Source organism: Colletotrichum fructicola (assembly GCF_000319635.2).
Source record: "Colletotrichum fructicola Nara gc5 chromosome Unknown KSG_Nara_v1_contig09, whole genome shotgun sequence".
NCBI lineage: Eukaryota > Fungi > Ascomycota > Sordariomycetes > Glomerellales > Glomerellaceae > Colletotrichum > Colletotrichum fructicola.
Window position 1 is genome coordinate 3,482,986 of NW_027094059.1, and position 17,711 is coordinate 3,500,696.

The window sequence follows — 17,711 nt, forward strand, 5'->3', positions numbered from 1 at the left end:
AGAGATACTGGATCTCGCAGGGCCGCTCGATTCTCTCTGTGCCTCTCGCTCTCTCGGTTGTTGGGTCCAAGCGAGTCGTCGGGAGACTGCCACTTGCTGCTTTGACGATCGAGGTAGTCGACGGTGTCGAAAGACGACGGAGAAGGGGGCAAGAGGTGGAGAGACAGAAGAAGGCGTGATGTTGGAGATGTGGGAGGTCCTCCTGTTTAGATTTTTTTTTTTTTCCTCTCGTTCCTCCTTACTACCTATTTTTTTTCCGTGACAGGCAAACAAAACGACCCGGAAGAAGAAAGGGAGTGACTTGGGTGTAGCTGATCAGAGAGAACAAGGAATGGCAGGCGAGTGGGAAAGAAGGACTGGAGACCTGGTGGAATTGAAGGTGACGGGAGGGAAAGGAGTGACCCAGGAGGGAAAAAAGAGCAGTCGGTCGTCTGGATGGATGGTTAACAGGGGACAGGGGCATTCGAGGGCCGTGGACTGTGGGCAGAGGCAGCGAGAGATTGGAGAAGCGCAAGAAGAACTCTCAAAAGAGACCCCCTGCGGCCTATACCTGGTCCTGCGCCTGGCAGTGGTGGACAAGGTGCGGTACCTGGCAGACAGGCGTGGATTGAGCGTGCCTGTGCCTGGCTTGTCTGGCTTTGGTCTGGTCTGGTCTCTGCTGTGGGAGCTGCAAGGAGCCCTGCGATTGGACGAGAGGAACAGGGCAGGCCCAGGATTGGCTCAGGACAGGGGACCGGGGCGCAGGGGAGATAGCCGTTTAGCGTTGGGTCGAGGTGGTTTAAGCGGTGCGGCAGGTGGAGAGGAGAGTGCAGCGACACCACACACTGGACTGGGTGACTGGAGAGATGTGAGAGGGGTGGGATGAGTTACCAGCTGGCGGGCGCCATGTTAGCGACGCCGGTGTGGAATGGCGGCAGGGGCTTAACGGAGGAGTAACGAGATGCGCCAATGAGGGATCAGGAGAGATTAGGTAGGTGCGGCCCACGGGAAGGGAAGGGAAGGGGGGTGGGTGGTGGTGGTGCACCTGCGCAATGTGATGTTCACTTGCACTGAATGCCAAATTTGAGGTGGGGGGAAACCACGACGGCGACGGCCTTTCCTTCCACGTCCCCGTCCCACTGTGTTTTCCGGTAAGTTAGGTAGGTAGTGACTGCCTCTGACCAGTCATACTTGCAAGTGCACAGTTGAATGAAGCAGGTCCAGTCCAGGTAAGGGGACGCACAAGCACCTGCTCTGCTGAATCTGAGGCGAAAAAGCAAGTGCACATGATGATCACAGCCTGGTCAAACGGCAGGAAGGAACCAACCAGAGCAGTAATGGGAATCTATTCGTACCTTACAGCAAGTAGGAGCGCCGACTGCCGGGACATGCAATTACCTACGTAGCAAATGCAGGTACACGCCCGGCGCTGCTCCTTCCAACACTGATCAGCACCTTCTATCCGTACACATGGCACAGACCACAGACACACTGCATGAGACAGGCGACAGGCAGGCGCAGGCGCAGGAGACAGCACGCAGGAAGCAGGAGGAGGCAATTTCCATTTTAGCAGGTTTAGCAGGAACATTGGGTGGATGGATGAATGGATGGAAGGAAGGAAGGAAACGCATCGCATGTGCTCCTTCCGGCATTTCAAACACGACGGCGGCAGCAGCTTCTCACGCTGCCTTCCTCACCAGACCACAATGTGTGTCCAGTCCATTCCTGCAGGCCACAACTCGGCATCCTCCATTCCATCTCCCACTTCCATGGCCCGAACAAGAAATTATCATCAAAGCAACCCAAACAGCCCGCATCGTTCGCACCGGGACCGGCGCCGATGGCCACCGCCAGCCTCGACTACGGCGGCAAAAAGAATAAACACGTCAACATCACCACCGCCCCAGGAGCAGGAGCAGGAGCATGCGCATGATACCGCCCGATGCCAGCTCCCCTCGATCGACAGCGCCTCCGTTTGTTTTTTTGTCATTTGCATCCGCCACCGCCGTTTGATCTCGTCCTCAGTCCAACACCATCCTGTGCAGTCGCATTCAAGCAATGGAAACTCTCACAATGCCCATACAAATCACAAAACACCGCAATGCTGCCCATTGATGGAGATCCGGAGCTTTGATCAGCATCATTGCAAAATGACCACAAATCGACCGTCCGAGCCACTCCACGTCCCATCCACGTCCAGTCTGCCTACGCGCTGCGAGATTGTCACCGTCTGTTCGCTCCGATGCGCAGACCAGGTCGTGCCCCTTCTTTCACTGGGCCCAGGTAAGGCGCTTCGACGGCAAACGGACGAAACAGGCTGCACTCAAATCATCGTCAATAAAAACAAATCGTCGGGATATGCGCCCTCCACCTTCCCGGTCCCGTGAGCCGCTGTCTGGTCTCGCAAGCAACACTGACCTCTGCATGCCGATGCTCCTGGTCTCGCCCCCCGAATCTCCAGACAACCGCCCTCCTGCCTGCCACTGTCATCGCCATTGCCACCAGCCACAACCATCATCAGCCCGCCCGCTGTTCAAGCCCAATACGCAGGCCAGCTGCAAGTATCTTGCTCTCTGCCGGCATCTCGTTCGCTTCATATGCATTGAGGACTGCTCCAAGAAGCTTTCATCCCGGAGCCTGCTGGCCGCCTCCCGTCCAAACGGCCAGCTGAAGGAGGGGGAGGCGTGCCTCTAACACCCATGGGAGTTGGCTCCAGATTGCATGGCTAATCATCATGCCCGCTGCTCCGCCAAATTGCCATTGGGTTCGTCATCTCAGGCCAGCCTTTGGCTACTGCTCCAGCACTGAGCACCACACGGTTCAGCAGTTCCCTCCAGCTGCCTACTACCGACAAAGTAAGGAGCCTTTGCACCGGAAGACCTGCCTGTACTGACCGCCGCGCTCACTGCACGCCGCTGCCCTGCGTCTTCCTGCATCGCCCTGCGTCGCCCTATCTCGACCGCATGACCACCAGAGGCCGCGCTCAGCATCATCTTTTTTAACCTTAAAAAGAAGCAGACGGCACGCTTTGCAGTACCTACCATGCCAAGATGTCATATCCTCACATAGATCACGCTGGCCCGCATTGACGTTTCCATGCTGATCGCTAGAATACAAACGAGATGCGTCAATCCAAGTCCCTGGAATGCTTCATGGCCAGAGAGCATCGTCTCTCAATGGGGCGTGTCGACAACAATACCAAGAATTCAGGGGCTCGCTAGCAAACCACGCCTTTTTTTAACCTGTCTCACCACCCAGCCTAACCACCACGCCAGCCGTTGCAAGCTCGCCGCATCTTCTGACGGCTCGCAAGTTCTGACTTTAAAGCCGAGCCGGAACTGCCATGGCTTCTGAGGCGCTTGCGAAAGGTTGGTCTGGACCCATTGGCTAACAACATCAGCCCGACCGGCAACACTCGCCGGCGCAAGCGCTGCGCGGCTCGGCTGAAGGCTGCTGAAAGTTACATGTCGTCTTTCCGTCGTTCAATAGACTCCAACTCTCCGGGCCACTGTTCAATGCAATACGTTAGAGACAAACCCATGGAAGCACACGAATGTGATGCGAGACTTGGACCCTGGGACCCCAGGACCCTTTTGCTCAGCTGAACTATGGCAGGGCGAATCTGGTCACGGATTGTACGAATACCATCCATTGGGACGATGGCCCACCATTAACCTCCATCATTTGACTCAGCCTCGGCTCACCAGAGGTGGCAGCTCGTTGCTGTATGTATTACATCGCACCGACGCAACCAAACCTATGCTGCTCGACTGCAACGAGTTCAGCTTGACTTCACGCCTTATTCCCAGCGGTGGACGGTCGGTCTACACGTCTGTCTTTACGGGATGCCATCAACTCCAATATCCAATAGATGATTAAGGACCACAAGATAGCCACGCCGCCGTCGTCACCTCGGAGGTGGCTGGTGTATCCTGGCGGCGTCACGCAAGATCCCGTCGGAGCTTGCTGCCACCACTACTTTCCCGTTCCGCCCGCCGGCCCCTTTCTGAGCTTAACTCTCGAGGTTGGCTTCTCGCCACTGCTGGCAGTGAGCAGCAAGGGACGGAATACGAACAGTTACACATAAATCAGTCTGCCCAACCTTATGCACAAGGCTATTTACTCGAGTTTGCAACCAGTGGACGCCCGACACTGACAAGTTCAATGAAATAAATCCCCCTTGTGGCACTTGAGACTTCGAATAGCAGTGCCGATACGCTTTACCAGGTCAGCATTGGCCCGCGCCCACTTTGCAAATCACCCGCGCTGCCATGCAACCCCCGCGTTTCCGCTGGCTGTGGTGAATGCGCGTTTCGACTCTTGTCCAATCAGCAGCGCTTCCGCGCATCTCGCTCTCAAACCCTCGGGAGGAAGTCTTGGACGAAAGGTTCAATTCGGCCTGCGCAGAGCAGAAAATCGTCCAGCCAAGCCTTCTCATGAATCATTGGGTTTTGTCACCCGTTTGGTTTCGGATCGGCGTTTGTTTCGACGTCCGTATGTCTCGGTGCCGGTGACAGATTGATTCGTTCTCGCAATTGGCCTAGTGGGCCATGTCTCACACTGGAAATTGACCATATTTTCCCTTACTCCGTCCGGGCCTCGTCCGCTTGGGCTACGGATGAGAACCCACCGAGACGAACGGCGCTGGCGTGGTCAACGGGGAACTGTTGTCGATTGACATACGACAGGACACAACTCTTGCATCCTTGTCAACAGCATCCTCTCAAGATGCCGAAGGACCAAGTCCGATTGTCCACGGCAAATGCCTTCTTTCTTGCAAACACGCATGCGTCGGGGAGCCGCCCCACCACAATTGCAAACCGAGGTCAGCATTTCACAGTTGCCAAGAAAAGTTTTGGACACACTGATTCACGAGGGGCCATATTCAGCACCCCCCAGTCGCTTCTTTAGCACCTAGTTAAACCCCTTTTAGCAGTTTGTAGGCGTTATAGCTATAGAGGGTGCCTACTACCTTATAGCTACTTAAACTATCCTTATACTAAATATTTTATATAATAGGCGTATAGATTGAAGTAGGCTACTTAGAATGCATAAATATATTATTTATTAATAACTTAATTCACTTTAAGTTATATCCTTCTAATACTAAAATATTAATATCCTTACTAAATTTATCTATTTTTTTATTATTATTATATCCTTAATATAAGATTAACTAATCTTACTTTGAATAAGCTTATTAAGAAGGTCTATTAGTATTAGAAGCCCTTTAGGTATAGTGTAATTAGAAGTAAGTTATAATTAATAGTATATAGTATAAAATATTAATAAGATCTAAACCATAAGTATAGAAGCTATTTAAAAAAGTCTATAGTAACTTTTAGAGATTTAATACTTAGTAAAATAGGTTATAAGTAGTCCATATAATTATTAAAAACTTTAGAGAGATAGATTACTTCTACAGTTAATAATTACTATGACTACTTACTTATTACTAATAAATTAAAACTATATAGTTAAGCGTTTTAAGTAATATTATATAAGGTAGTAAGTAGTGAAGAGGTAATATAAATATATATTAAGGACCTCTTAAAATTAGATAAGTTAATAGTATATAATATTATTATATTGATAAATAAAGAGGTAAGTGTTAATTATATCTATATAATTAATATATATAATAAATGGTGTTAACTATATTATAAAAAGTATAGCCCTCTTTTAATAACTTAGATATTTATATATAAATTAGAATAAGGAGTAGATATTAGATATTTAAGCTTCTACTATAAGATTAGTTTAGGTAGGATTAATATAGTTTTTTAAATATATTTTAATACTTTAAGTAGTAGTAGTAATACTTAGAATTATTATTAATAAATACTATGTATAAGGTTAGTTATAAAGTTAAAAAAAAGATAAATAAAACTAATTAGTAGTAAGTAAATCACTTTAATATACTACTTTTTAAGATTAATAGTATTACTTTAGTATACTTCATATTTAATACTACTTTTTACTTTATCTTAAGTAAAAGTACTACTATATATAAGTAAGTTTTTAAGTAGCTTAGGGATATAATTATAGCTAAAGAAATTATATTCCTAAAAGTAATAATAACTAATTTTAATAAAGTACTTAAAAAGGTTAGTAGAGTTATATTTCTAAATATTTAGTGTTAACATATAACTTTCTTTTATAATAATAATAATAATAATATAAGAATAATAATAACGCCTAACTTACTTTAATATTCTATATAAAATAAACTAATAACATTTAAGGTATAAAACCTTATATAAAATACTCTATTTATTACAACTTATAAATATAATATTGATTATGTAGTACGTATAGTTACGTAAGCACCTTATGTAATTAGCAGTTTAGTAGGTTACGTTTCAGATTATCTTTCCCCTCACTTTTCCCTACTAGAGGATGCAACCTGCCAACAACAACAACAAGAGTCATCACAATACATCACTTCCTTTATTATTCTCTATACGATTAAATGCCTATAAATGCTTAGGATTATTACATTTCATCATAACATAAGCCCATCTATAACCCTATACTATATAGGCGTATATACCACGCCCCTGAATACGCTTATACCTGTGTTAACATTTAGTAGTAGATCTATATTTAATATATACTAGAAAATATAGTATTAAATATAAAAAATAAGTAAAATAGAGTGTTAGAGATAGATAATAATGGCTAGGCTAAAAACTAGCTTTTTAGTAGGTTTAGAAATATTAATAATCTTAGTGCGCTTTATATTAAGAATACTTCTAATTTATTTAATTTGACTATAAGTAGGTTTAAGGAAATTTTAGTTAATCTTGTTAGTTAGGATTTTAAGGTTAATATTATAGAAGATTTTATCAACTTAGTAGCTAGCTATAAAGTAGAGAATTTAATATTAATTACTAACTTCTTACTACTTAATAGTAGTAATATTAACCTTCTAACTATAGCGCTAAATTTAGTTATTTTATTAACTACTAATTCTAATAAAATTAAGTAATTACTAGATAGAGTTTTATAAATATAGAAGGTATATATTTATACATCAACTAAAGCTTTATTCTAAAAGTATTAGAAAAACTTTAAAAAAGCTTTTAAAGTAACTTAGCCTTAAATTATTAATTACTTTACTACTAACTATTTACTTTCTATTTTACCTCTAATTTACTAACTTTACTATTAGAGAGTATTATAACTATAGTTTTAAAATAATATTATATTAGAGTTTATTTATACTGAGTTAAAGTTATATTTATATAACTATTTTACTAATCTCTATAGCCTCTACTTTATAATTACTAAAATAATTAAAATAAAAAAGTAAGTACTATATAACTATATTAGTAAGGAGAAGTATTAGTTTAAGAATGTTTATAATAAGATACTTATATTATATTAGTTAATTTAAGCTATTTTATTTAAAGCGTTTAAGATAGTATGTTAATAATATAAGGTAGCTTATAAAGTTTAGGTTAATAAATTATAAATAAAAAAGTTAAGCTACTATATTAGCTTTTTTTTATATTAATAAAGCTTATTTTACTACTATAACATTTTTAACTACTTTAAGTTAGTATATAATAAACGCTATTTTATATAAGATATTACTAACTACTATTAATAGCTTAACTAAACCTTAGTATATATTGTTTTCTGCTATTTTACTAAATATACCTCTACTTAATATTTTATAGCTAGAGATTATAGTACTTAGAGTAGAATAAAAGAGCTTAACTTCAATATTATCTTATAAAAAAGGAACTACTAATAAAATATTATATTAATTAATGATAATAATACCTTTATAGATAATATACTATAGTATTAATTAACTGCACTAATGCTTTTCCCTTATACTAACTATAATATATCTACTAAAAGAGACCTCTTTATATTTAAAGTAGCTAATATTAATATACTTATTATATTACTATTACTATTACTACTACTATTATTATAGTTACTAAAAAAGAAGAAGAAGTTAGCTATTAAAAAGTAAGCTAAAAAATAAGAAGAGAGGATATAAGTATTAGTTAGCTAATGGTTGTATTAAATAAGCTAATAATTAGCTTAAACTCTATAGAATTTTACTTTAAGCTAGCTATTCCTACTTCTATTATTACGATTAGCTCTAAATCTAACTTTTTTTAACTAAAGTTAGCTTTAATAGTATTTATAAACTTTTCTACTACCCCTATAAGTATATTTTAAGGTTTTATTACTCTTGAACTAATAATAATTTAAGTAGTTTTTAAATTAACTAGAGTAGTAGTATAAGTATAAATAGTATAAGTAGCTATAGCCCTAAGTAGATATATTAATATATAAACTTTTACTCTATATCTTATAAAATAGTATAATACCTCATATAATAAACTTTTAGTAGCTACTAGGGCTAAAGTGTTATTATACTATATATGGTGTGGCACCTATATTATAACTTACTAAAAGGGGTTTAACTAGGTGCTGAAGAAGCGACTGGGGGGTGCTGAATATGGCCCCTCCTGATTCACAGCTGGTTCAGAGTGACGACGCTGAGCACACTAATAGTGGTGGGCTGTTCGACTCGACGAAGGAGTGTTTAGAGTCAGCCACCAAAGAACCTGTGTAAACTTCAGGCGGCCAAGCCAGCAGAAGAAAACGACTTTCGCTGAGTTGTGCGAGTTGACGACTTCATTCTCAGGGATGTCTCGACTCTCGAGAGAAAACAACGATACCTTGTCCACTTGCAAAGAGGGCAGCGATGACCCCGCCAGCCAAGCAAACGCTCGCTGTCAGAAGCAGGCAGTGACAATCTTTCTGTACACACCCCCTTTTCGAAATTTGAGGAGGGGAAAACCAGCAGACGACTCACTCCCGGCGCATCCCTGCGGATCGGCCGCGTGGTTCCGCGACCAATCAGAAGTGCGTGCCTGGCGCTTTGCCCTTTCTAGTGATGAGCCTGCTACCCCTGACTGGTGGTGGGGGGTTACATTTTGCACAATGAGGTGTGATGTGATGGCATTGCCGCTGCGTGTGCAACAATCCATCTGCTATCGTCCGCCAGCGCAATTATCACCTGCTCCAGACAATGCAACGGGAAGACTCGAGCTTAGGTGATAGCGAACAATGAGCGCCGCACCTTGCACTTATTTTGAGAAGGGATGCAGCATATTCTGTCGGCGTCGTGATTTCCCGACTACTTAATACATACGCTAAGGTCACGGAAGAATGCATCGCACTCTGCACAACTCTTGCAACGCCGCCGCCCCGGAGAACGCCGCACCAATGCAATACCTAGCCAAGTGCAAGCAAGATTCGGGTATCAGATCTCACTTTCAGATCCCGGCATCCGCCGCCTGAAAGAATATTCGATCGTCGGGATGGTGAGGCACGTTAGGCGAGAGCCTCTCGCCGACAGGTGGCCTTAAGCCCAACGGGGCGGGAAGGCTGCAGAGCAAATCCGATATGAAGATGGGCAAACACAGGGCTTTTTTCGTGCAGAGAACCATTATTCCCAATTCCAGGGCGTTGGTTGATGACTGGTTCGGTCAATAGCGCTATTTCAATCAGCGGTGGGAGCGAAATCCCAGCTCGAGATTGACCGTGTCGGCGCAGGAAGAAATCTTCAGACGTGCTTTCTTGGCGGCCAACGACGGGAATGAGCTTTTGATTTTCGCAGGTCGAAACTGATCGGCAGTGTCTCCCACGAGGGGCGAGACGGATAACGGACGGTCGTCCGAGGTTGCGCCCTGTTAATTCCAGCGCACATCAACCGAGAGGGAAAAGGGTACATCGAGATCCAGGCCAAATTTTTCTTGTTAATCAACGTTGATGAAGGAAGTGGGTTCGAGCACTTTGTCGACTCAGCCATGGAAGTGTGTTCCAATTTTCCAAGAAAGCCCAAAATTCCCGCTTGTTGAAACGGCGAAGTAATTCCCCGCTGCGGCCCAGGTTTGTCCCAGTCGCCACCACGGCATAAATCTCATCGGCCTGGGTCTCGATGGCCCGGTAGAGCCGCAGATTGAGGTTGTCGCAGCTTGATTGACCGGGAACAAAAGTATGGGGTCAGCACGAGATGCGTTGTTCGCGGTTCGTCTGATGATGACGCTCGCCTCTGCACAAGCCGGGCCGTTCCCAGTCTTTAAGATTTTGCAGTTGTTTTGGCGGTCCAAAGCTTTTTTCCCGCACTAGAACGTGTCTCCACGGTCCACACCACGACACGTTGCCGGCAAGGCTGTCCTGGGGCTGATCGCTTGGGGAAGACGAGGGCCTCTGACCGAGTGGAGAGATGACCTATTGACGATGGACTCATCGAATCAAGACAGGCACAATATGCCGAGCGTCCGGAGTCGTCGTCGGGAGTTAACAAGCTGACGAAGATCGCAGGTTAAAGGACTCCGAAGAATGATGCAACTAGGCATTTCTGGCCGCGAGATGGAGCTGCCATTCCGTTGCAACGAGGTACTGCCAAAGGCAACTGCCGTTACGTACTACATCCGGCCCTAGCAGATCATGAACAACCCATCAACCGTCATGCGAAGCTCTCTACGTTAAATCTAGGGCACAAATAATATGGACAAAAAATTGAAGGCGCAGGAGACCCCCACAAGATGGACTTCACACATGGCGATTCCCGACGAGTCACGATGTTCATTACTCCGCTAGGCAGTCGGGCACTGCAGACAGACTGCGGCCTCACGCCTTCCTTGATTGATTGCCTCTCGCTCTGCAGCTGGCTGGAGGGCACTGTCACATTAAAAGCCCCTTGTCGGCGCTAACACGACGACATTATTTCGCTTCCGCGCCGCGCTGGACCGCCCGCAATCTCCGCGATTTGCAGCCCTCCTTCCGGTTGGGCCGCCCCTCGATTTCCAACAGGGCGGGCCAGAAGCCAGGGCTCGCGGAAACTCTGATCGATGATGAGGGCAAATGGGGACCTGACGTCGTAGAAGAGTTTTCGCACAAAAGTTCTGGACCTCGATTAGATTTTCAAAAATCTTGGAAAACACTGGGAGCAGGGCGGCGAGAATCTCATTCCCCACGTGTCGCCGACCGTGCTTGTTGTTCCCCTGCCTCGAGGAATGTAACCCGAAGCGGCGGATTCGGGCTCGACTCCCTGGTCAGAGGATCGGCTCATTACCACTGGCCGAACAGTGGTCGCATAGAAGCGGCCCCGTCTTGAACAATGCCATTCGAACCCTTCGTGCTGATGTCACTGCTCTCAAACATGTTCGCTGCAGGGCGTGGTCACGGCATACGCTGTGCGAGTGCACCGCAGTAGCTTCATGTCGTCTGCAGTGTGCCGCTTGGCGCTCGCTACAGCACACGGGCGATAGATTGAATTGAAGAATTGCGGGCACCCACGCGTTCACGACGACGTCCAATGCCGGCCCGCCTTGTTTTGTTTACAAATTTCCCGGGACGTCAAGATGGACGCGGTTCTGAAGGCGCGGACGGGGTGTGCGGCGATGGCGTTTGGCGGGGTACGTTAACGTCCGCCACAGGCCGACCCTGGCGACTGGGAGAGATTGCCATTCGAGAGGGGCGCGCACGCTGGTGGTGTGCTCTTGACGTGACGTCGGCAGAGATGCAACCTGCGGAAGGTCGGGCGATAAGGTCTCTCTTTGGGATAGCCCGGGCAGGCGTCTGCGAGGCGAATGTCAAAAAGTCGCATGGGAAATTAAACGCGGCGATGGGACTTTCCGCCATCACTGATCTCTCTCTGTCTCTCCTGGCGGCTGGCGCAGATGAGGGGACCTGCTGATTGTGGCGGCGCGTCGGCGACGCGATGGTGCGAGGTGGCATTGAAATTGAGCGCGCCGGTGAGACCTTGGGGTGGTCGAGTGCCATTTCGTACCCGGCCTCGAGGTCCGGTGCGACGCTTGAAAGAGTTGAGATGAGACGGTAGGAAACGGGTATATGTCCGTTGCCGGCCCAATATCAGTCGGCGGCTTTCCGACTTCAGACCAGCGCTTGATGGGACGTCGGCCCGGCTGATTGATAACCACCAGGACACGCCACGCCATCTCCCCAGGTGTCAAGCCACGGTGACACATGTCAAGATTTCAAGTGGTTTGATAAACCACGGTGCACTTGGTTGAGGTGTCAATTCTGTCGGCCTTTGCGACGTGTTGGTTTTCAAGGCACACATCCGGTGACGTAGATGTGCGATTGCCGAGATCATTTAATCGATGACATCGTTCCACCGCTGTGATAAGCAACAAATTTGCTGACAGACTCGTAGCTGCCAACATCCTTTTGACTCCCCCTTTAGAACCGTTCAACAGATTGTATCTTCGAAACCCACATTCTCGTCTTTCACTTCTCTTGCTTTGGTCGAATTGTATTTCCAGTAACAGCTGCGATGAGCCGCTGACTGCCCTGTTGCTCCATCCACCAAATGGCAGCTGTTCGGGAGACTCAGGAGACGAGACGTCAGTCGTCCTCTGAACTCCCGCCGCTACTTGATGCGAGTCGACCGAGTTTATCTAGGATGCATGTAAGATGTTTGAGGCCGTCTTCGCGGTGGAATTACTGCATCCAGGGTATTGGTGTCCGATATTTAGGTGAGAACCTAGTCCAGGGCAGAGGGAGGTTCGAGTGCGAGTATAAGGGTCGTCGAAACAGTAGCTATCCAGCACAGATGTCTCCGAAGGGTACCTTTCTCTCAGTGTATTGCGCATGCAGAAGATCTGGTGATGTCCTCTCACGACATCTACTTCGACCAAGGTGATTCCTTCCTCGGCTTGAATACCTCATCGTTCTGTTCAACTCGTCACGTACCATTCCTCGAGCAGTGAGAATGGATCAGGTCCACCAGGAACGGTTTCTCCTCCGATGACGGTGGTCTAGTACCCCTCTGACGTTGAGGCAAGATTGGGAAGAGTGACGAGAGCTCCACGGGCCACTTGATCATTGACGCAGACTCGGTATTTGGGGACTGTCTTCGCATGTGCAAGTCCTACTCTAGACTCCTGCCAGGGAAAAGGTTGATCCCACACCAATGGAGACAGTGTTCCAACTGATCTGAAGATACTCAGCTAACGCTATGCCTTCTTTCGAGGGTTTCTCATTTTGTGGTTTCTTGACATTATTGCGTCCTTCTTGGTTGGAGTACCCCGGCTTCGGCCTGAGCTGATGATCTGGGGCTCGAGGTTCGGTTTTCTCCGTACCTTAAGCTACGCAAAAGAATGTCCCAGTTCCTCAGAGTCCTTCGATTCCAATAGGACTGGCTAAGCGGCGAGTCACGGGGAGATCATGCAAGACTATTGCTGCAGAGAGTGATATTACGAGACTGGCTTCTGTCTACATTTAACCCCTAACCCCGCCGTCCGTCAATTCCAGATGGCAGCTGTGTGCTCGGTCGAAGATGGTTTCTCGGCTCACCATCATCACCTATTTTCACGTGTTAGTCAACGTTACGTTTATCAAGTACAACCAACAGGCGCTCACGTGGTTCACAAGCACGTGTCTCCCTCCTTAGAGCACGAAACACCGGCAGGCGTGTAGATGGGGTAGTTGCCGTCCAGCGTGAGCGGGTTGCCGTGGACGCAGTTCCACTGGCCGCTGCGGCACTGCCCGAGGACCTCGCGGAACTGTTTGCAGAAGCTGGTGACCTGGGCAGGGCAGCCGGCGCGGGTATCCTGTGGGTACGGGAACGGGTTAGTCGCGAGTTTCGAGTCTTTGGAGGGTGCCGTCATGATTTTAGGAAGAAGGGAAGGAGAAGGAAGCACGACGGAGAAAGGTATGGGATAGACGTACGAGAGCTGTGGCTTGCTCGGCGATGGGGCTGGCCATTGCGCTGGGAGCGAGGGCGAGAAGGGGGAGGAGGGCGGTGATCTGCATCTTGAAGACTTTTGCTGCGAGCGATGCTTAAGAGGGTGTGATCTGTGGCATTCGTGATGGAAGGGAGTCATGAGCTGTTTTATAGATGAACTTCATGCGTCAATGCCAGAGCACATCAAGTCCTCTTGTTGTGTTTATTGAAGCCATGCTATCTTGCAAGCTATCTGTACCCGATTCAACCTTCTGGCGATAGCATGTGCTCGTATTTACGAACGCGTTGATATGATCAATCCCTCTCACTGTGGCACCCTTTCAGAATTCGTAAAATCTTCCATCAATCAGTCATTTCATCGGAACTTGGTTTCCGAGACTAGACCCATTCAACGATCCTCCTTAGCCTTCTGAAGGCATGTGAGCTAGGATACAGTTGACTTCAGTAAACTAAAGAGCATAGAATAATGGTTCAAGTATCCACTTAAACGACGACCTTCTGTTGCGAGCTCTTTATCAGATGGAATCTGATTAGATGAATCCTGGCAGGAAGATATCCTGTTTTGGCTCCGCCATTTCGTTCGCAGCATCCCACCGGCAACGCCAATGTCTCCCCGGGGACAGTCGTTCGGGATTATGTGCTAGAAGGGCTTTTTGATGGAGTTGGAACTGGCTATAAGGAGAGAATGTCTCATCCAATAGTTAGAAAAGTCACGATCTGCACACCTACACTTTGGCCTCTTTGCTAGATATCCAAGACACACAGGCGACGCGGATTTGACCTATGTTAAACATCACACTGTGAGAGTTAGTAGATAGTCTACCATTCCGCTATTTATAAACACAGCACTAAGAATGATAAAAGCCCGGCAATATTTATACAAGCGCCCTAGTAAAATGCTACATAGACACGTAAGCCGATGATGCCCTTCGGCTTGAAGGCAACATGGTGAATATCACAAATTCACAATCAGGCCAATTTCAATGATCCCATATCGCGGAGCGACTCACACGCAGGCCGCGAGGACGAGACCAAAGTCGCCGGTATAGTCTATGACCCGTCGTCAACACCCTTGGCAATCTTTGACCCGCAGGTCAGCGGAATCGTTCGCGGCGTCCCGTCCAAAAAGGATGATCTCGGCATCGTGGGGCGTGTAAGGCGTTGTCGACTGTCGATAACGCCAAGTGCAGCAAAAAGGAGGTAGATGAGCAAGGCCTGGTTTTGATCCAGGGATCTGTGGATTTCAAGTCCACTGCGTTAACCACTGCGCCACCGTGCTCGTTGTACGGCGAGCGATCCTACCATTATGACAGATGCGGACGGAGTCTACGTTGTGACTCACTGGTCGACCGCAGTGGTGGTGGGTGTGATCGGCTTACGCTGACGTCGTCAAGAGCAGTCGGCGTGCATCCAAGCTTGCATAACTTCTCTGTGCATTCTGGAGGCTACGTCATTAACCCCTCTCATACTTGTGCTCACTATCGTCGAAGTTATTTGAACTGAGCAGCAGTTTCCCTTCTGAGAGATGTTGTTAAGACAAGCTGGGGGAGCTATAAATGGTTCAGATTGCGAGCAATCCATCTCCGTTAACGGTAACTGCGACTAGGGATTGATATCTCATTACTTCAAAGGTATTGATTGATATCTTCTTCTCTGATTATTGAACGAACAAGGGAGTTTGATCGGATAACATTGTACTTGCCTGTGTGGATACCAACACTGTGTCATTGACCCGTGAAGTTTCTACATGACTTTGGGCATTAAGAAGACCTAAATTCTACTCTCATTTCTTTAATCGCGCTATCAGCATCCGGAGATGAACTATGATTTGAACCTTCTCGATTGCTCGAGCTTCAGTCAAACCCAGCCAACACATCTTCAGTCCACCGCCACAGCTCTCCCGCCAACTTCTCGTTCGTCGCGCAGGAATCAAGTTTGTCGTTAGCCAGGTGTCCGACAGGCATGTAGAATCCGCCATTGACGAGGTCCTCCTTCCGCGCCGCGGCCGCGGCCCAGACCTGGTTCCAGGAGCCCTGTTCAGGGGTGAGCACCGTAGCGCCCATGAGCTTGTTAGGCAGATAGACAAGGATACGATTCTTGAGATTCTGGTTTGTGACGAGGCCTGTGTCAACGACTCCCGGGTGCACCGCGACGGAGGTTATGGAGGGATGGCGGCGGGCGAGTTCGCGGGTGAAGAGGATGTTTGCGAGTTTGCTTTGGCTGTAGGTTGAATTTTAGTATAGGATGATCTCTTGGAAGAATGCCGGAAGCAGAGAAGTGTTTACCCGTATCGGATCCACTCCCCTAGCATGGGGGGACCGGTTTGCGTAGTACGAAGCGCGGCAAAGGAGATGCCGTTCCGGGGGTGGCCTTGATACCCCACGGAGGTCAGGTTAACGATGCGGACATCCGCACCGGAGGCTGCTGTACGCTCGAGGACCGGCATCAGGGTGCGGACGAGCATGGCATGACCCAGATGGTTTGTGGCGAACTGGATCTCGAAGCCATCGGCGGAGAGGGAGGGTCCGGTAGCCATGATGCCGGCATTGTTGACGAGGATGTCAAGGCGGGTGTGGTTGAAGTGTTTGGCAATGGCGGTAGGGATCGTGGAGAGTGAGGAGAGGTCCATCTTGACAAAGGTCAGAGGCGGCGGGGAGGGATCAGACGCGGGAAGAGAGGAGATCAGTGAATCTGCGGAGGATTGGGACCGGCCAGAGAAGTAGATATGGGCCGGGTTATGGCGGAGGAGGGCGGTGATTGTGGATTTGCCTAGGCCCGCTGTTCCTAGATTATATGTTAGTATCGAGGAGGGATAGAAATGAGATGGAGTTGTGATAGGTGAACAATTGAGAAAGTAGATGGGATTGGAGGAAGGCAGGTGAAAGCTGGTAAGTTGATACATATAAGAAGTATGAGGTAGATATTTCGAGTCCGTCGTTCAGTAAGAATTTTCCAAGTGATTTGATGGCAAGCATTCTGCTGTGCCATGATAACATGAGAATAAGTAATCATGAAGCTATCCTTGATAGTTGATCAAATTTGAGCTGGCCCCGGACCCTCACAGCATGGTGCAGGAGGCTTTCTCCATCCACTCTGCGGGCCAGGTGATGCTACAGGCTCGATAATGTATAAGTTGGCTGAAACGACGTAGAACTTGGAACCATGTGCGTTGGAATTTCCATTTCATTAACAGAAATGAAGGTGATGGGGTATTAGTAGAATAATCCCATATAACAAGTCGATGAGAGCAAATATTGAGCACGGAAAGAAGTATGAGAGACGATAGAGTGTGTGTATGGGGCTGGGTGTTGGCTGCTGTTCCTTACCTCCGGTAACAAATATCACCTTCCCTTCAAGGGATGATATCGACGGAGTTGGATCATGAAGATCCTTCTCATGAACAAAGAGGGCTTTCATTTTTGATATCGGTGGATCGTTGGACGTGAACGGAAACGAAGAAGGGGACGAACGGCGGACGATGCAAAACAATGCGAACGAAGCAGTTGGCTGTTCCGAGACTGGCGATGAAGACTTTTGTTGCTGCTCAACAGAAGATGCCGACGTGCGTGAATCCTGGAGTTTGATGATGTATGTGTCGAGTTACTTGAAGTGATGTCAATTTCGTCCGGTGCTTATGGCAACACACCGAAGTCCGTGTACTGATACCGTATCTTCAGACGATGCCAAGTCTCAGACGAATCCAGTACGTGAAGAATTCGGATACTAAGAGCTCTGTTTGGTTGGAAAATTGGCGAAAATTTTGTGTCAACTGCCCATGAGGACTTGGTGTTCTAGATCAATGATCAGATTGAAGGCGCAGAGATGTCTGGCACTCAGAGTTGAAGCAGATAGGCGCTCAGCCATTTATACCAGGAAAGCTTCGTCGTCAAGAGACATTCGAGACCGTCGCCTCACATGTTCAATCCTACAAACACATCATCATTGCATCTTCACGCAAAGGCAATCGAATTGCTCCGCCGGC

General features: G+C 47.1%; 2 protein-coding genes across 2 annotated transcripts; both read right to left on the minus strand.

Annotated features, from left to right (window-relative positions):
• Positions 1-13,409: 13,409 nt before the first annotated feature.
• Positions 13,410-13,797, minus strand: CGGC5_v015315 (uncharacterized protein; the record flags this gene model as incomplete). Its single annotated transcript, XM_032022266.1, has 2 exons — positions 13,410-13,595; positions 13,714-13,797. 2 exons carry the CDS (start codon positions 13,795-13,797, stop codon positions 13,410-13,412), a joined length of 270 nt encoding a protein of 89 aa, XP_031880820.1.
• A 1,785-nt stretch (positions 13,798-15,582) lies between these two features.
• CGGC5_v015316 (putative oxidoreductase) lies at positions 15,583-17,146 on the minus strand (the record flags this gene model as incomplete). Its single annotated transcript, XM_032022267.1, has 3 exons — positions 15,583-15,949; positions 16,015-16,513; positions 17,056-17,146. 3 exons carry the CDS (start codon positions 17,144-17,146, stop codon positions 15,583-15,585), a joined length of 957 nt encoding a protein of 318 aa, XP_031880819.1.
• Positions 17,147-17,711: the final 565 nt, after the last annotated feature.